Source organism: Xiphophorus maculatus, chromosome 9, assembly GCF_002775205.1.
Source record: "Xiphophorus maculatus strain JP 163 A chromosome 9, X_maculatus-5.0-male, whole genome shotgun sequence".
Classification (NCBI taxonomy): domain Eukaryota; kingdom Metazoa; phylum Chordata; class Actinopteri; order Cyprinodontiformes; family Poeciliidae; genus Xiphophorus; species Xiphophorus maculatus.
Window position 1 is genome coordinate 24,237,139 of NC_036451.1, and position 19,737 is coordinate 24,256,875.

Consider the following 19,737-nt stretch of genomic DNA (forward strand, 5'->3'; position numbering starts at 1 on the left):
GGTCTATTCAATGAGTGGTCGCAAATAACGTTCTTAAAAATGTTGTATTTTAGTTTCCTGCTGTAAACCACCCCCAAACTTTGGAGCGAAGGTACCTGGGGATCATCGGCGGAGGCCTGCTCGATCTGCTGAAGGTAAGAAGAAAAGGGCTGGCAAAGATCAATTCTGCCTTGCTGAGCTGGTAGATTTATTTTTAGCATCTTGCTTTCACCTCTCTGCCAGTTCCAGTCAATTCCTCCTTATAGTAACATTGAAAAAAAACAAAAAGAAAGGACAAAAAGAAAATCCTAAATTTTATTAAAATCCAGTTTTCCTAATAACTTGATCCTCGCGCTGACTGCACGCTGCCTCCTCGCCGCTCTGGCCTCTCTCGGCTCATATCCTGGTTCTTAGCCCTGCTGTTATTGCTGCGTCTGCACTGTAAACAGGAGCTCCGTGTCAAGAATGTGGGCTGCGCAATTTTTGCACTTGCGCTTTTTTTTCAGCAGACAAATGACTCACCGCTGACACGATGTCACCCTGGGACCGACTTCACAGAGGACACACACATCACCCTCGTTAATAATCAGCCTTCGGCGACGCGATCAAACATTCATTTTGCAAAACTTTTCGTCGATTCCTGCCGGGTTGCCAAAGAGAGTTTTGTCCTCTGTCAGTCCTTGTGGGAGAAGCGAGAGAAGTCGCTGCCAAAGGGAGTTTCAGTTGCGTGGAAGCAGGACGAGGCGAGTTCACGAACCGTCCTCACGTCCATGTTTCCAGCTTTTATTAAAGGCTACAGAGATTGGTTATTAAACATAGCGATAAGAGAAAGAGAGAGAGAAAAAAAGTGTCATAAATCATGTTTTATGTCAATGTTTTGCCTGTTTGGTGACTGTAAGACACAATTATGTGCAGCAGCAGCCTGACTTTCATGATAATGAAGATGACTCATGAAAAGGCATGACTGGATGTTCCAGCTTGTTTGTGAGGTCTTGATGTGCGGTGTGTGTGTGTATGTGTGTGTTCAGAGGACTCATTTGCTGCCCCCTCCCCCCCCTCCTCCTCCCGCATCAGAACCTGCTCCTGCTCAACCCGACGGAGCGCTTCCTCACGGAGCAGTGCCTGAACCATCACGCCTTCCAGACGCTGCGGCTGGTGGACCGGCCCGGCCCGCCCACGCCCACACCTGTACGCTCGGCCAAGAGGAAGCCTCACCACGGCGACAACACCACCCCCAGCAGGTCAGCGGCGAGCGCCGGAGCTGGTTCAGACGTGTCAACATCTCCCGGGTGTTCAGCTGTTTTCGAGCAGCAATATGTAACTTTTTATTTTTTACATATTTGATAAGACTGTCACTATGTAGCGATGGTATAATATAAGACAGATAATCTGTGAAAAAAATCGAGTTCCTCCAACTCCTTCTAGTGGTTCTACAGTCATCTGCAGAAATGCACCGCTCCCGGGCAGAAAAGGCCAATAAGAGGCAGGAGGAGGGACTTAGCGCTGTCAATCAATCTCATGTGATGTCATGACAAAGTGACAGTTTTAACAGATATGTAAAAAAAAAAAAAAATTCTAAATTAACAGTTACATACTGCAGCTTTAGTTGACATGCTATTCACTTTGCAGTTCTGAAGAAGTCACGGTCAGCTAAGAGCCAACACTACCTACAGCAGTCAGCGCCACATCACATTTTAGCTGTCTTCATGCATATGAAGCATTTTAAGAATAGTTTGTTATGACACTTGTGTCCCAAACTGAAATGCCTATTAGACTAACTGGTTTGTAAAAGCTTCAGACCTCTGTGGGTTTTTTTTGTTGTTGTTGCCTATACCACTTTATAAATTGGCTCAAGATTATGCAGTTGGGATGTAGACCATCTGAATAGAAATACTTAAGTCTTGCCAAAGATTATAACTTGGATTTTGGTCTGAAATTTGACCTAAATATTTTCAACATTTTGAAAACTCGTTTGAATTCCTTTCCAGGCCTGAATTGTAAGAGTCACTGGTGCAGGTCTTGGAACTTTTCATTGGAGTTTGATTTTTTTTTTCTAAATCAAGAATGCAAATATTTCAATCTGTGTTTACCAATGCACCAATGACTCTTCAACTTATTCTTTGAGTTGTTAGCTCTAGATGCTCACGTTGTCCTTTCACCCAGGAGCCACGGGGGGAAGAGCTCAGGAAGCCACCGGTCCAGCAGCAGAGAGTGCTCCAGCTTACCCCGCCAGGAAGACATCCTCCCGGGCAACGACAGCTTCCTCAACGGCAACATGTCGGCGGCCATCAACCTCAGCCCCACCCTGCATCCCAAGAACTACCAGCCGCAGATCTTCAACCACTCCACCGCCTACAGCATGGACCTGGCTGGCAGCAACCTGCCTCACCTGCTCAGCCCCGGCGAGGCCAAGGGCAAAGGCGACTTCGAGATCAGTCTGGGCTCCAAGGTGCTGGACGGACCCGGAGCGAAGTACCTCAAATCCAACTTCCGCTCGCAGCAGAACCGCCACTCTTTTGTGGAAGGCAAGACCAACACGCTGCAGTCGGGGGACAAACACAACCGACACAACTACGTGGACTCCCACGGTTCTGCGCCCTCCTCCTCCAAGTTCGGCTACCTGAACCTGTCCAAGAGCTACGGCACGCTCAGCGACGCCAAGTCGGTGGGAAACCTAAACGATGTGCATCTGTATGCCGACGAGCCCACGTCGCGCTACTTCCCGTCCAGCTGCCTCGACCTGACGGCTCCGAGCAGCCCGGCGTCCCGCAGGTTGGAGCGGCTCGGGCCCGGCACGACCGGCCGAGGGGGCATGCGCTCGGAGAGAGAGAGCAACACGCTGGACTCCTCGTACAGACGCTCGTCCACCCGCCACAAGGCTTCAGAGGAGGCCAAGTCGCCCGATTCCCTGGACCCGGGAGACGGCAGCATAGACAGGAGCCACGGCCACTCTCTGTCCGCGCCGCGCGACCCTCTGTCATACGGTCAGGGCTACACCAGCCCTTTCTCCTCGCAGCAGCGGCCGCACCGCCACTCTATGTACGTGCGGCGGGATCACCAGAGGACGCACGGCGGAGACGAGGGCCTGCTGGTCGGCCAGGGAATCCCCACCAGAGCCAGCAGCCTCCAGCTCCTGTCGCCCCAGCTCCAGCACCGCACGCTACCGCGCCACTCCGGGAGCTCCTCCAGGGAGGACGACATGAGCAGGGTCAGTGGTCCGCCCACAGCGAACCTCTCTCGAACTAAGGAAAGCCTACACCCACAGAGTCCTGTCATATCGCACACCTACACCAGATTGCGTTGGATAACGCTGCCTCAGTCTCCTGTTTGTCCAGCAATGCAGCGCAGGATTTCTTCCTGCAGCATTGCAGCACACAGGCCTGTTACAATAACTAATTTTCCTGCGTGATAAATTGTCCTGCCGATTGTTGCGATAAGTGACGCTGTTTTTTGAGCGCATTTAAAGCTGCACTATGCAACTATTACAAAACATATGTTGTTTGCATATTTGTTAAAACTGTCACCATGTTGTGATGGTACGAAGTGAGACAGCATACACACAGCCATGATTGACAGCGCTAAGACCCGCCTCCTGGCTCTGATTGATTGTTTCTAGTTAGCACTGGGAGAAGGCAGAGGAGCTGGATTTTTTTCATAGATTATCTGTCTCATGACATACTGACACAACATAGTGATAGTTTTAACAAAGATGTAAAAAGCATTTTTATAAATGTTGCATCATGCAGATTTAAGTTCACGTTCAAGTTTCTTTTTAAAACTGCGGCAATATGTATTAATGAACATTTACAAGTAAATACATGAATTTATAGCCAGGTGGTTGATGTTAAATCAATAATAATAAATACAGGAATAACTGCAAAATAACTGGTAATGGTATGACGATGCAAGATCGCCTCTGAAAGACCAATAAACTTTAATTTTGCACACTTCACACTGGAATTGGAAGATATTTTACATATCCAAAATAAAACACAACCACCAAAAACAGTAAGCAAAAAGTAAAACCACACACAACCGAAACCATAAATAAAATGTATGATGAAGTTTCTGCAAATAAAATTACCCTTCAAAAATAAAAAAGAATGAAATCATCTGAATGGAAAAGATCAAGCTCATTTTAATTTATCACGCGATTAATTGATTAATTACTTAATTACTTAATCAATTAATTAATTGCTTATTGCGACAGCCTTAGCTGCATTCGAAAAAAGTCAGGATTTGTCCTTAGAAGTGAAGCTGGATCTGGTGACCCACTTAATTGCATAGACAGAAAAAAAAGCAACAAAACAACTAAATAATAATGATAAAAAAAGGTCACATGGTTCTTGTTAGGATGTAGGATGAATCATCCAATCCGTATACTTATATACACAAACGGCATAAACGGCTTTTGCACTTGTGTGTATTTGCATGTGCTGTGATGCTGAGCTCCTCTTCATGCTTCGCCGTGTCTCCATTGACAGAGCGAGCAGGCACCCACTGAAGTTCCCCACAGCAGACCCCCAATAAGGGATTCCACCAGGGACAACACTGCATCTTTTCACACACAGCGGCAAAAAAGCGAGGTCCGACATTCTGCTTTGCACCCACCATTCCCCACCCACAATCCAGCCTTCCGAGAGAGCGGATGTGGGTGGATGCTGCTGTCATGAACTGCTCTCTGTCTCTCTTTCTCCGTCTCTCTCTCTCTCTTTGCATCAGACGCCTCTTTATTTTTCTCTGTGTGCTTTGCTTCCATCTAATGTGACTCCTTATGGTAGCACAGCCAAGTTCGTCACTGCAGCTGTTTTATTATTACCAGTGATTGTAGGTAAAAACTCCCCCACATTCTTTTCCAATAAAAATGTTTTTTGTTTTTTTTTCTGATGAGACGCTTTGCTCAACGTTACCGGGCAAAGGTTTTATATGATCAGTGTTACTCCTGTCAAACTCAGGTTGGCCTGTATCATGACCAGCAGGCAGAAGACGGAGGTTCCTCCAAGGAGAATCGCAACATCTACAGTGAATCCATGCCCAGGAGGGTGGGCAGCTTCTACAGAGGTTTGTTTCCTATCGCTGCGCCATGGAGGCAAACATGGCGGCTTAGATCAGGACCCCCTGGACCTTTTTGTAGGGAAGTTTAGTGAAGGGGCAGTAGTACATATTTCCGGGCACTTTGTGTCATTTTATAGCATAATCAAGTAAGAAGCAAGTGTTAACTTCAACTGTTTCAAAAAAAAAAAAAATCCTGTATATATCAAATATGACTAAAAATAAATTTGACTTTGGAATTTAACACCTTGAAATTGGGCTTTTGTCTCTTTAAGAAACTCCTGGTCTTTCTCAAACTCCGCCTTCAGGAAGTCATCACAACATGGCTCCTCTATTAACAACATTTTAACCAGCGTTTCATTGAGAGGTAGCTCGTATAATCGAATCAAAATCAGATCAAATTTGATTTGTGTAGCACTTTTAAGCAACAAGGCATTTCAAAGTGCTCTGTATCATAAAAACACAACAATACAAAGTCATAGAACACACAGTCAACAACTGAAACGCATCAGACTGGTGATTAATGTTTCACTGATTAAGTTTCAAAAGCAATTCTAGACAGCTGGGTTTTTAGTCAGTAAATGAGCTCAGCAATTCCACCAGGTTTTTGCTAATTGCTGCTGGCTAGTCTGGAGGGACGGCTGCTGTGAGGTTGAAGCTCCAAAACTGCAGCTCTGAAAATAAAAAACAAAAAAAAACACGATTAATAATAACAATAATGGTAATAGTCGTAAAAACCTATACAAAACTATAACAGAAAATTCTGTGCAGTTATTAGAAATAAGTAGGAATATCAACACAGGGTCATTAACCCATAATACTTTTTTTTTCTTTTTCAAAGTGCTGCACTGCTGTAAATACGTTTAACCCAGAACTCCTCAAGTGGCCTAGTTTAACGTCACCTGGTTGAAATTCTTAAAAAAAAAATCTCCTATTAAGCATCTGATGGCATCCAATTATTAATCGGTTCCTCCGAAAAATCAACAGACATCGGCACTACATTATATTGATGCTAAGTCCAGCAGAAAGGTCTGCGCTTTTCACATGTTGATGTTCAAAGATTTTCTTTTTTTTTTTATCTGCAAATGCATCCTTTGCTACAATTGATCAAACGTTCACAAAAGAAATGCTGGTATCGCACTTTAGACAATTAATGTTTTATGTTCTTATTCAAAAAATAAATTGAATCATTTATTTGCATGTTTTATGCATCTCTAATATATAACAAAAAAAGACTTAAGTGGTGAAAAGAAAAATCTTGCATTTTGCATCTGTTTATTGTGCTTTTTGGTGTTTGTTTGTCAAACAGTGCCATCTCCCCGGCCAGACAACTCTTTCCACGACAGCAGGGGCCCGGGCCGGGACTCCGGCTTGTCTGGGGACGGCAGCAGTTTGACAAATCACTCCAAGCGCCAGCCTGCCTTCGACCCCTGGTACCTGGATTCTTTCTTCGCTGAAGATGAAAAAAGACCAAATTCATTCACCATTTCTCCGGACAATGCTGCTACATTCAGTTACATCCTCCCCAAATTACATGGCGCCTTTAGCACAAGTTGTCAGATCTTTTTTTTTTCTTCTTCTTCTTCTTCTTTTCTATGTCAGTTGGGATTCAACCTCTGTGCTCTTTGTTTTATTTTCAGGACTGGCCCAGATACTGTGGTCCTGAATGCGTCCGAGCCATCCAAAGAGAAGGAGAAGCAGGGTTTCTTTAGAGCAATAAAAAAGAAAAAGAAGAAAACTCAAATGGTAAGTTAAATTCTTTTCATGTCAACATTTCATTTCAACAACAAATCTTGCTTTAAAGAACAGTGATAGAGACCTGCTGTTGATGCACTGAGTGCATTGCTCAGGGACAATAAGGATTTAAAAAACTATAAATATAATCTGGTGAAATATTGCGTTATTCTTTCTCTTCAGTTCTTTCTTTGTCCTCCAATGTAAAGTATGAACCAGCGCGTCATCTTCCCCTATGAGGTTGCAGTAAGAAGTTGTTCAATTAAGCTAAAAGTAATGTTCAGGAGGACATGTCCATGAAGTCCAAGCAGCTTGCTGTGCACTAACAAGGAGGAAAACTAAAAAGAGGCCTTCATTGGATCCTTCAGTGGCATAATGATCCAAACCATATGTCCAAATAACGGCAGAAATGGTTGATCAGACACAAAAACAATGGATACCTGAGGTCTAATCCACACGCAGTCAAGTACCTGCAAAAATAAACACATTTTTATGTGTTTTGACTTTTCATTCACATGAAAACACGGTTTAATATCTGTAAAACAATTATTTATAGAAGCTCCAAACAAAGTAGGGCAATGAGAAAATTCTGTTTGTTTTGTGTTTTGCGTTGCTACATGGGGAACGCGGAGATTTGGGACAGTCTGCGACAAATAATGCGCCATTTTATCCACAGTCTTGCTTTGACACAATTCCCAATCAACATCATCTTGTGTTTTATTAACTTTATATTCTAATATAAATATGTACAGTACATATACGTATATGTAAAAACCGCCAAAACTGTCTGTCCGTCCACACAAGCGAGCCTCATGGCGTCTTCTTTAATTCCTAACGGGAAGCAATTTGATTGGCTGACTTATTGGTTTAGCTGGCCGTTACGCTGCCCCCTGCTGGTTTGGCATGTTTAAAACAACTCTCAGGGGCAGATTTGTGCGGGTGTGGATGAAATCTTTTTTGAAACCGTGTGTGCAATATCATGTTTTTAAACAATGTGTCGTGAATATTTATCTTTATAAAGACCTGGCGGTGTGTATACAAGGCCTCTGTCCCACAACCTAAATAAAACCTAGTAATCTAGAGAGATTGTTACCAACATTCAGAAGTCCCTCTCTGTACTCTCCAACCTTGTGAAATCTAAATAGAACACGGAACGTGCTGCAGTATTGGTGGTAGTGCAAAAACTCCCCCAAAAAACTCTATTCCACTTAAGTTAATGTATCAGACAGGTCTCTTTTTGTATTTGGCTCATCCAAAAGCAATTCAAGAGTGCTTAGGCTTCGGCTGAGCACATGTGATTCGCTGCTTATCAACGTAGCGCTAAACCATGAGATCAAGCTTGGCAAACCCACTGACTTGATAACAGAGTATAGATCAGAAAGGGAGTGGGGGTGGGGCAGGAGCTGCAGGAATAGTTCCTAAGCCACCATATTTTGACATATTAAACTGTCTACCACCTCTGCAGCGCTAATGGTGCAGCATGGAACCAGTATGTGAGACTCCATTCACATTTCTATTTATAATCGGCAGTTTGTTCAGATGCTGACAGTGGGTGGGTGTGAGTGGGGGGGAGATACTGCTGATGACAGAGCACAAATAAACGCAATCTGGCCTCAGGGAATCAGGCAGCTAGAGCTGGTGGAAAAGAATATATGGTTTGGAAATGCTAAACGGAGCTAATTTCTACTCTAGGTTATTTATTTGATGGAAGAGAGAAGAAGTTGGCACATATTTTGCTTTTTAGATAAACAAATATCCTAGATGCAACTTTTATATTTAATTTCCTACAATTAAAGACAATCAAAGCACAGATGAGTAACTATTGAATCTGCATACACTTTAAAGTGAGCTCACTGACTTTCCTTCTCAGTTTGGCCACAGTGTGTTTTGAATCGCACCTCTGCTCTCTGAATGTCAGGCTGCCAGCGAAGGCATCGACGCAGTCATCCAGAAGAGCTCCAGGTCCTCTGGTCACCAGAGCAGCCGCCACAGGAGCCGCGACAAGAGCAGAGACCGCAACCAGGAGCGAGACCGGGACAAGGACTGGCCACGGGAGAAACTCTCCGATTCACACTCTCCAGTGAGCCTCACACACACACACAAAAAATGCTTTTTCCGATATGTACTGCTTTGTGATCTTTTTTTTTATGTAACTTTTTAAAAACTGCTAAATTCCTGTAAAAGCAATCAGACTTCCTTTAAGGAAAGTGTGGCGTGGTCAATTTTTCACTTTGATTTGCTATTTTGGTTTCTAACCAAGATATTATCTGACTTTATTTGCATGTCTTAAATGAGGACAACGCATCAAACTTCCGGAAAACTGAACATTTATAAACACAAGAGTGGTTTGTAAAGAAGATTTAGGAATGAAATCAAGTTTTCCTTCATACTGTTCCAAAGTTTTTCATAAAATGCTAGAGAAAGGCATTTTAAAAGTAGAGGAGTTGCTCGGCGCTCTATCTTCACACATTGCTAAAATGAGAAAGTCAGGTGTTTAGAAAGTTATACCCTGAAAACTAAAGAAGCAACAACTATTACCATTAAGGTAATAATTTTTTAGAAGTGCAGTTGGCTTCTAAGTGGCTAGAGCAGAATGTATGTAAAGCAGCAGAGTTCAGGCTAGCTAAGTGAACCAGCAGCCTGGCTTATTGACCAGCTAATATCAGCCTGTTAGACTCTGACTGTTACTCTGCAAAGACCAGAATGGCAAGTAAAACCCACAGTCGCTTAAAAACGTTGTAAAAACTATGACTAGAACTGTGGGATCATCTAGAATCTCTTAATTGAAATGTAACAATATTGCTATCTGCCCACTGTGTGTGCCTTTTTGCAATCCTATAGAGAGCAAAAGGAGCAATAAAGAACAGGTTTTTGTGAATGAAATGTAACAATACTGTCATCAATACAAAAAATAATACAATAGGCAGTGCCATTTATCTTTTGAATAAATGTGAAGTGGGAAAATTCAGAAACTCCTGAAATTTATGGTGAATGGCAAGTTGTTTCTTCTGTCAAAATATTTTTAAAATCATGTTTAAAATTAAATTTTGCTACTCATATTGTGTATACAGAATATGAGGAACACAGTAGGGCTAAGGACATGAAATTTGAGGGGGCATGTGCCCCCTATTTATCCCCCCTGTAGATCCGCCCCTGCTCTGAACTGAAAAACCCCATCACTGGGTCGTTTCTTTGTTGGTCTTTCAGAGTCAGCCCCTGAAGTCCCTGCGTAAGCTACTGCACCTCTCCTCCTCCTCCTCCAACCAGACGGCGTCCTCCGACATGCGCTACCAGCCGCTGCCTAACTCGGCCTCCGCTCAGGGCGGTTTCTCCGAAAGCCGGGGTCACTCAGGGGTCAGCACGCCCCAGCTCAAGAGCCGACAGGGAGCCTACCCGCTGCCGGGCCAGCTGGAGCCCGGCTGGCACTCGTCGGCCCTGGGGCGGCCCGAGGGCAACCCGTACCCGGAGCAAATGGGTGTCAAGGGGGGCCAGAACGGGCACGGCTTCGGACGCCCGTCCCGGTCGCGCATGCCGAACCTCAACGACCTGAAAGAGACGGCGCTGTAATTGTCGGCCCCTCACTCTCCTCCCGCCTCGGTGTCCCGCTTCCCTTCTGTTGCTCCTACACCTCTCACCCCCATAACTGGGTGCACACACTCAACACACACACACACACCAAAACACCAAACCTTCTGTCGTCAACACTGCTTGCAAACGGGCCGAAAGCCTTTTTATGTCGTAATTTTTTTTAAGCTTCCATGTTTGATAGACTTTATATTATTATTACTTCTGTCATTCTAAAATCAGATTTGTATTATAAAGTAAATATGTTACAAATTCAGTATATATATCTATATATATAGATATATATATATCTATATGTATGGATAGGTAAAGTGTAGATTTTAAGTGTAAGTATTTTTTGCTTTTATTAAATATAGAAATATGGTACATTTTACTGTGTAGTATTAACTTAAGATTAAACTAAAGCATTCTGAACACATCAAGTCGAGCCAGTTGTTACAGCAGAAACTGGTCACATCAGAACTGATGTCCCTCTCACCCAGGATGGCAATTTCTTTCTGGCGAGTCGCCTTTTGGATTTGCTCTGTCATTCTTGTGCTACTAAAAAAAAAAGAAACAAAAGTCTCAGCTGCACCGACAGTGAGATGGTCCAAACATCTGACTGCTCATTTGTAGGACATTAAGGTTATTGTGTCTTTATAAACTGCGGCCATTTTAGAAATAATGTAACCGTAAACTAAACTTCTATACTCTGACCTACAGCGCCCTCTGTAGGTCATGATAGAACACTGCATTGACTGTTTTCTAGCAGTCACGTCGTTATTCCTGCTTCATTCTTACGCGGTTCAAATAGAGCGAAAGGTATGATAAATGTTTTTGAGATCATTTAGGTAGGAGCGTTTAAATTGAAGCAGCTCACTAAACTTGCTGTGCGTTGTGCACATTTTAGGGATGCAGTTAATGGTAGAGGACATCTGAAGCTGACGATGAAGTTGTTTTCTTTTTTTGGCGAATAAAAGAACCTTCACAGTGGCTCGACTTCAGTCCGTTTTAGAAATGAACTCACTCCAAACTCTCCAACCCCTAGCTGCCGTAGAAATAAGAAAAGCGTGTCTGACTCACTGTAAGAAAGTGTTTTTACAGCAGCGAGAGGATCATAAATTCATTCATACTGGTGCAGTGACTCTCAAAGGAACACTTTGTGTTTTTTTATGTGGATATTATCAGTATTTGATCTTTTAGTTCTTAAGGTCAGAGCAGTTTATTTACCCTCATTTGCATCAGTGTTGTCACATTCTGCTGAAAGTAGCAGTGCGTGTTCCAACCTCTTTCAGCCTTTTTTACCAGGACTTTCTGCTTGTTATTATTATTTGCTATTTATAATTTCTAAATTATTTGAGCAACTATTTCATCTAGTTATTCAGCCATAGCACCTTAATAGTTGTTGGCAACCTGGGTAAAGATGTGTAAAAAGTCTTTGAATGAATTATGTCCCTCTAATGGCATAATCTTACTGTGATTTTATTTTTTTTTTTAAAGCCAACTTTTACATTTAATATATTTATTCAGAGAGTAAAGAAAGGTCTACATTAATACAGAATTGTTTTTAACAAAATTGTAATTGTTGCTGCTGCTGGCACCTCTGAACTTAAAGTTGATCAGAATTTTATACAAATCTTCTAATATTCATCTCTCGTCTTCATGGGATGACACAGGGGCCCATTTCCTTTCCACTCACGCAGGACAAATATCCACTGTTCACCTCTTACAGAGCATCCAGGAGCGTCATGTTTTCAGTCTCCCCGTCTCCATGACAACCATCGTACGCTGTCTACACACCAAACTGTTATGTGTGAGTAATGCCAGAGAAAAGCCATTTCCGGCGAAACATAACAAAACTGGCGACTTCACCTGGAACCACTTGTTTATGTTGGAGGAGATTAAGATGAAGACTTTCACCAGTAAACACTCCAGGTGGGGTAGTATGAAATAAAAGATTAAAATTAGCACCTCACACTCTCTGTGTTGTATAGTGGAGGATCTGAGATGCTGTCCGTTGCTTTTGTCCTCTCAAGAACATTAAGAGTGCTTGGTCAGTCTTCAACATGAGAAACAGCTAATTGCATTGAAACTAGAGACTCAAACACAAAAAATCGACTTACAATTAACTGTCGATTTAAATGAGTTCAAACGGATTAACTGATAAAGTCCACTTAGACCTTGTTTTAGTGTTGTAGTTTGGCCTCCATCCAGCAGAGGGCGATGCTGGTGAACCCTAAGCGGAGTCAGTCGATACAGGAATAAAAATGGCGCTGGCACACCAGAACGGGAGAGAGAGACGTTCTGGAGTGCGGGACGCAAAAGCAGATTCATGCGGTTCTGTTTTAAAATCTAAACACATAGTAGCTGACACAAAATGATGCTAACATTTAACAATGTTTTTCTTAAATTCAGCATATTATTAAAAAATGTAGCCCTTTATGTTGATACAAGAAAAACTTAAACTTAGAATTTTAAGAAAATGGCTGCTCATCAACTAATCGTTATATTGGTAACGATTGGTAAGATCAATCAACTTTAGATTAACTCATTATTTTTGATCACTTGTACTCCTAATTGAGGCCTAAATGGCCCATATTTACAGTCGGAGCAATAATCAAAAAGTGGGGGACAACCCCAGTTTACCATGTGAACACACAAACAGTAGGACTGTAAAGGGAGGTAGAAAATATTTTAAAAACTTTAAACTTTAAAGCTTCGGGAAACATCTTCACCTGGCATGCCAATAATTTTTAATGTAACGGTTCGCTCATGTTTACAATATTACATGTCCTTTAAGTTGCAACGCATGCTTTTATTTTATTTTTTATATTATTTAACCCATTCCGCTTCAATGCAGCGTTTTCAGGTACCTGCTCTCTGACCTGGCTGGGAGTTAATGCACCGCTGTGTTTCCGGACTGATTACCCACAGCCGAACCATTTGGTAGGAGCTTTTAAGATAATCTCAGAGTGAAGCCCAGTGATGGGACGATGTGTACTGTAACACTGTTTTGTTTTTGCTTCGTTTTTTTTTTTATTGTTGGAAATGAAGTGCCATGAGAGAGCAAGCTCTGCAGAAACAAGTCTTATCCCCCTTTTTTTAAAAGTTGCACCTTGAAGAGTCTTCGTGGCTCAGCAATATTGTCCTGACTCATGTAAATTCTTCCTCACTTCCTTTTCATCACATGCACAGTGTGTGCGTGCGTGTGTCGGCGTATGTGTGTGTGTGTGTGTGTGTGTGTGTGTGTGTGTGTGTGTGTGTGTGTGTGTGTGTGTGTGTGTTTGAGAGAGGACCGAGGCATGTCACACACCGAGTCAGAGGCGTGACCGCGTCGTGTTGTGCGTCCGTACGGACTGTGCGCTCTGTACTTGTCACGGTACGTCGCTCTTTGAAATTTATCGTTTTTCCAAAGGAGCACCATGTATTATATTAATACTGACGTGTGACTACTTGTTTGGTAATATTTATAACAGAACAATGTTTTATCAGCTGTTTAAATGAGATCAAGTATTAAGTTTGTGCTTTTTGTTACAGACACGATTTAGTAGCATAGTCTGTGTTGACCTGCTTATTATTGTTTTCCTTTATCCTTCATCCCCCCCCCCACCCCAAACAGGGAACATACGAATCCCTAACTCGACATAAGCGTAATGACTTTAGAATATTCATGTTTTACATCTGTGACTGTAAATCTCCAATAAAACAAGCTCATTTGATTCAAACAATGCAAAGCTTTTTCAAGTTTTTAAATCCTCCAAAGCGAGATGTGAGCATCTCCTTGTTCGCAAACGGCTGATCCAACACTGCCTTCATTTCGTTGGTGATTGAAAATGTGTGGATGTCTCCAGCAGGCATGTTCAAGGACAAATGTGAGATACTGAGTGTGTCAGTGTTGGATCGATGCCCTCTTTTTCTTTTTTTGGGCCCTTTTTTTTTTTTATCCTTTTTTTTGGCTTGTTGGCAGGAAACGCGTGAATGTGGGATGAAAGAGCGGGCCCCTTCGTCTTCAGATGCACTTGCTCATACACATCAGCAGCTCCATCCTGACGGCGATGCGGGTGTGCCAGCCCAGAGGCAGCAGGCGGATGTAACGCGCTACGATGGGGGGCCGCAGCAGGTTCTGCACGGTGGAGGAGCGGTCAGAGTTCCCGTAGAAGACCTGAGGAAAAGAGAAACAAAATGACTCGTTTTGTTGTCGTCGTTCCACACATTTTGTTGCAGCAGTGTGTAAAAAAAAAATGAAAAGAAAAGAAAAAAGTATTCATATCTTGTGAACCTTTGAACGTTTTGTCACGTTGCAGCCACAAAACCTCAAGGTTCTCGGACAGACCAGCTCAGCCTGGCTGGCAAATGTGGAGGAGAAGGAGAAATGTTAGCTCCTGTTTACGCTGACACGCCGAAAATGAAATCCAGCCCAATCTGTTGCTTCCAGATATCAGATATCTGATTGAACCTCTGAGAGATGGAAGAGAGTTAGAAATGATGGGAAAGGGAAAACAATCCTGGAAGTCCTGAAAGTTTATTTATGTGTCGGAATGGCCTTGTCAAAGTCCAAACCTTAATCTAATACAAATCTATGGTGAAACCAGAGTTATTTTTGCAGAGACGAATGGTAGTAAGCCTCAGTCTGGTCTAGATATCCATCCCTCGTACCTGTTTTTGCAACAAAATATATTTTTCCAAAGTGTTGAGCTGAAGACAAATGTCTATAAATGGTTTGTTTCTAATCCTTTTGCAGGATTAGAAACAAACCACCTCGGTGGGGTGGCAGAACCAATACCTTTGCTATGCACTGCATTAACAGCGTCACAAAAAGAGGTAGCTCTTACTAACGTTGCAGTTGTCAGTCACTCTTATGACCTGACTGCTGTTTGGTGGACCCACCCTGTTGTTTCCTGTTTGGTCTTTGTAGTAGATCCAGTTGAGCGTCTCCACGGTCCGGTACTGGATGCTGTATTTGGTGATCCACTCGTCTGCGTCGCAGCGGCCCTGGCTGAGGATCCCTGACACCACCCCGACCTCCTTCAGGTCGATCTGGATCCACTGGTGCTGGTCGTTGAACTTGGACAGCCAGGCACACCTATAGCAAAAAAACAAACAAACAACAGATCCTGTTTCTGTTGCAGAATGTGCAGGGTAAGACGCTAACTGGGTCACTCACCCAAATCCTTGGTTGTTTAGGCGAGCCTTGCTGGGGGTCCAGGAGGAGTACCAGCCGGTGAACTGGTCCTGGCTGGAGCAGCTGATCTGGTCGGAGGACACGGATCCCGATTCGAAACCCAGGGGTGTGTGGTACGGGCATTCTGTGGAGGAAAAAGTGTTTTTTTTTCCCCTTCACCTTCCAGCTTTAAAACTACAGTACGTAACTTTTACAAAAAATATGTTTGTTTGTTGTTGTTTTTTTCATATTTGTGCAGCCGCACACAGGCATGATTTACAGCGCTAAGACCCGTCTCCTGACTGACTGGTTGTTTGCAGTTAGCACTGAGAGAAGGCAGAGGAGCTCGATTTCTGTCTCATCCCATTCTGTCACAACATACAGACAGTTTCAACAAATATGTAAAAAAAAAAAATTTATAATAATTTCTACGAAAGTTGCATACTGCAGCCTTGATACAATTCAGTACGTTTATACAGATTAACAACACGTCAGAACAAATAGATCCAATATATGCACAGCGGCATGTAGTCAGTTCAAAGGTCAGTGACATGCAGAGTTTGAACCTGGCTGTAAAAAAGGCAAACTGCGACACCTTTTGGTAAAAGGCAAAAGGAGATTCATAACCTCCTCGAATTAAAATGAAGAAGTCGAGGATTGACTGGTTCTCTGTGGCTCTTTTAAACCATGTAGACTTTTTTTTTTCTTTTTACTTGTCTCTAAACGGAATCAAAATTGAGAATTGTTAGGAACCGGAATCGGAGCTGAAACTGGAATGTTCAAAATCATAAGTTGTCCAACCCTAATTATGCTAGTTGTGTCCAAAAACATTTCATTTAATCGTCATTTAATCGCTCCCCCTGCAATCGCAGGGTGTTAAATTAACACGAAGTCAATTTAAAAAAGCTAATATGGAAGAGATATTTCTCTTTTACATTCTTATCAGAATGCTCTCTTCAGCATTTTAGATGAGCTGAATATGTTTTGAACTGCTTGATAGTAAAGAAAAAAGGTCCAGTCTTGAATAAACGACCATAAAGTTATGATTGGTCATTTACAGAAACTGTTAATATCTCAGAAACTTTCATCCATTTTGTCATGTTACCACCACGAATCTGAATATACTTTTGTTTCATCGACTAAAGTAGAGCATAATTATGCCCTACTTTGAAGTCGATTCAAAATAATTCAGCCACTGATCCGCAAATCAAACCTAACGGATTTCCTTAAAAAGTTGCCTAATTAGTAAGCAGTAAATTCCCTGTGTGTAATTTAACATCAGTATAAATCCAGTTGTTCTCTGAAGGCCTCAGGGGTTTGTTAGGAAGCAGTAGAGCACCAGCAGCATCACAAAGACCAGCGAACACGGCAGAAAGGTCCAAGTTCCTGTACCCAGATTTACAGTGATCCGGCTTACGCTGAGCTTTGATACCGAAAGAATGGCGTGATAAGACAGGTGAAGATATTTGGGGCATTATCTGAAGCACGCTTCCTGCGTACAGGGCAGGCCTTATTTTGAGCTCGCTAATCTGCTCACCACATTCCCGCACAGGTAATGGGATTACCCAAACAGTGTTTGTCATGCCAGGCTTGTTCAGCACAACGGCTCATATCTAAATCGCTAACTGTCATTGTTGATCCCCTTTCATTCACCATCCTGCGAAGAAAGTCGTACAATTGTCAAAGGTGGCAATGAAATCCACTGGAAACGACTACGGGTCTGGATGAAGTGTTCGTCATTAGCATGTGTTGGTCAGGGGCGTGTCTAGATTTTATTTTTTTCTTTTTTGGGGCCAAACTTGAGTAGCAAATTTAACACCAAACAAAACACATATACCTGTTTAGTTTGTGAAAACCATGTAGTCGATTTGCTTGTTACAGTGGCTTAGGGCACAGGCTAATTTTTACGGATCACGCGATTTGCTAAGCTACGCTAGCCTTGGCTAATAATACAGTTGTATTTTTAGCACCGTCACGCTAACTCTATTCAACTGATCGACTTAAAAATCAAAATTATTGAACTGTTATGGATTGCAAATTGCAAACAACTGTTTGCTTACCCTCTTTTTCTCCATTATAAAGAGTGTTTTTGTTTGTGTGTGTGCAAAAGCCTGAGGCTGATTTTTGTTATTGTTATTATTTACATCAAAACGCCAATGGGACTAGAGACGGAAATGATCAACGTGGCTATAACCTCATGTATTTAGATGTAAATGTCAGTTAACATGTATTGTTCCATTTAAAAGAAAAACTAATTGCAATTTTAAAACAACAAAAGGACGCATTTCTGTCATTTACTGCCATGGAGCGTGGACAAAACACTAATCTACGAATGATATGATATGAACAAACTGATTGACAGCTTTGGTCGGGGTGGGAAAATTATATTTCAAGGGTAAGGCGCCCCCCCCTGTAGTCACCCCTGGTGTTTCTCCTTCAAACCCTCCTAACAAATGGAGGACACTCGGCAGAAGCCAGAAGAGGCTTGCAGACTCCTCACCTGGCATGCAGTTCAGCGGGTGACCCTGAGGTGGTGGCAGTGAGGTCATCGACGGCACGGGCGAGATGGCAGCGGGGGTGCGCGTGGGCGAATCAACGGACTCGCAGTCACAGGTGCAGGCCTTGACGTTCCGCGTCCACGTCTCCATCACCTGCTGCTGCTCCTCCTGCAGCTCCTCCTCCTGCTGGACGGCCTCCTCTTCCTGAGGAACGCATGGGAGGAGGAGAGGAGGAGTCAATCCAAGGTCACTCACCTTAAATCAGATCTCAGCCTTCTAGTGCAAGCGCAGTCTCACCTCCTGTGATCTAACCGTGATCACGGCTGCACAAGTGTTAAAAAAAAAAAAACAACAGCAGTCAGAAGAACGGGTTACGTAAAAATTCAATATGCAAAGCTAAATCTCACAGAAAAAGAGAAGTGACCCATCAGACACTTTTTTTTCTACTTTATTACTCAGTCTGTGTGTGAATAACCGTCATACTCTAAAGCAAAACTGCACAGCTCAGTCACAAAAAAGTAATCACTTGTGTCCTACAATATAAGCAGTGATTGTTGCAAATTCTATGAAGAAATATGAGGGAAAATGTTTCACGTCCACAGCGACTTACCCTGAGAGAGGAGCAGGAGGAAGAACGCAGCAGCACAGTGAGCCGGGACCTCCATCTTCTTCTTCAGCTGTGCTGGAATGACATGTGTGTGATACCCAACTCTGGTGGACAGGATTACTATAATCCACGGGCCTGTGATGGCCTCATAATACTCTTTAGTGGCACTTAGACGCCTCCCTTTGGGTAGCTCTGTTATACGGCATCTGTGCTTGTGTGGACAGCTTCGTGTCAGCGCTGAGCAGAGAAAGAAGACAAGTGGTCATCAGTGGCCTGACGAACACGTCGCTTAGTTCAACACCGGTGACAGTTTCTGGTCTGTATTCTTCGATCGCCGGCTGCCGTCCAGCAGGAACAGCGTAGAAATCTGCAACCATTAAAAGACGACTTAATTTGGTGAAATAGTAAAAAGTATCTCTGTTTGTGACAAACGGTGCATTGCAAAAAAAAAAAAGAATTCTTCACATTATTGTAAGTTTTTTAATGTCTTTTGTTTTATGTTTTAGTCACAGCTTTTTATGTAGACCCTTAACAACTGAAGCTACAGATGACAAAGAACCAACTAATGACTTGAAATGTAGAGAAAATAATAAATGCATTATGAGGTTTTTAACAACTTCATCAAATTTCCATGACACTTAAAGTACCAGAAGCATTTTAGGTGTATTTTTTACCATTAGATTGGAAACTTTGTGCCTTTTTTTTTTTTTTTTTTTTTACAGAGGTGTCCACTAAAGGTCGTTCATGCTCTTAAACAAAATGTTTTTTATTGTTTTTTTTTTTGTTTTAAAACATCAAAATAGAAATGAAACAGTAGCTATTTAAAAATGACAAATTTCTAAATACATATCCAAAATTATAATTGTATGTGGGTTTTTTTGTTGTTGTTTTTTTGTTTTTGTTCTCTTTTCAGTGCGTCATGTAACATTTGTGGCATGTTTTATTTTGCTGAACTGAGATCCAAAATGGCTCTTTGGATGGTAAAAGTTGTAGCCCACACTGCTCTAGACTCATGAGGGACGGATCAATAAAACCTTCAAGGTAACTGTTGTGTGCTTGAATAATAGTTTATCGGTCAAATCAAAAGTGTTTTTTATCAGTATGTGTTTTTAATGTTATGAATGTCAAAAAGTGCAAGGTAT

At 42.5% G+C, this 19,737-nt stretch overlaps 2 protein-coding genes across 2 annotated transcripts in view; one reads left to right on the forward strand and one right to left on the reverse strand.

Annotated features, from left to right (window-relative positions):
- The window catches only part of cdkl5 (cyclin dependent kinase like 5), a 42,944-nt gene extending 28,890 nt beyond the window's left edge, over window positions 1-14,054 (forward strand). Inside the window, exons 2-10 of the mRNA XM_023339809.1 lie at window positions 54-134; window positions 1,054-1,220; window positions 2,143-3,187; window positions 4,464-4,565; window positions 4,935-5,040; window positions 6,341-6,464; window positions 6,672-6,777; window positions 8,684-8,845; window positions 9,973-14,054. Of these exons, the coding sequence (XP_023195577.1) occupies window positions 54-134; window positions 1,054-1,220; window positions 2,143-3,187; window positions 4,464-4,565; window positions 4,935-5,040; window positions 6,341-6,464; window positions 6,672-6,777; window positions 8,684-8,845; window positions 9,973-10,332 (2,253 nt within the window). The 3' untranslated portion in view covers window positions 10,333-14,054. The remainder of the gene's footprint in view (window positions 1-53; window positions 135-1,053; window positions 1,221-2,142; window positions 3,188-4,463; window positions 4,566-4,934; window positions 5,041-6,340; window positions 6,465-6,671; window positions 6,778-8,683; window positions 8,846-9,972) is intronic.
- rs1 (retinoschisin 1) lies at window positions 10,719-18,659 on the reverse strand. The gene is made up of 6 exons (XM_014470783.2): window positions 18,599-18,659; window positions 18,286-18,311; window positions 17,991-18,192; window positions 15,494-15,635; window positions 15,217-15,412; window positions 10,719-14,491 (listed from the first exon to the last, which is right to left on the reverse strand). Exons 1-6 carry the CDS (start codon window positions 18,651-18,653, stop codon window positions 14,339-14,341), a joined length of 774 nt encoding a protein of 257 aa, XP_014326269.1. The 5' UTR covers window positions 18,654-18,659; the 3' UTR covers window positions 10,719-14,338.
- Between the last annotated feature and the right edge of the window lie 1,078 nt (window positions 18,660-19,737).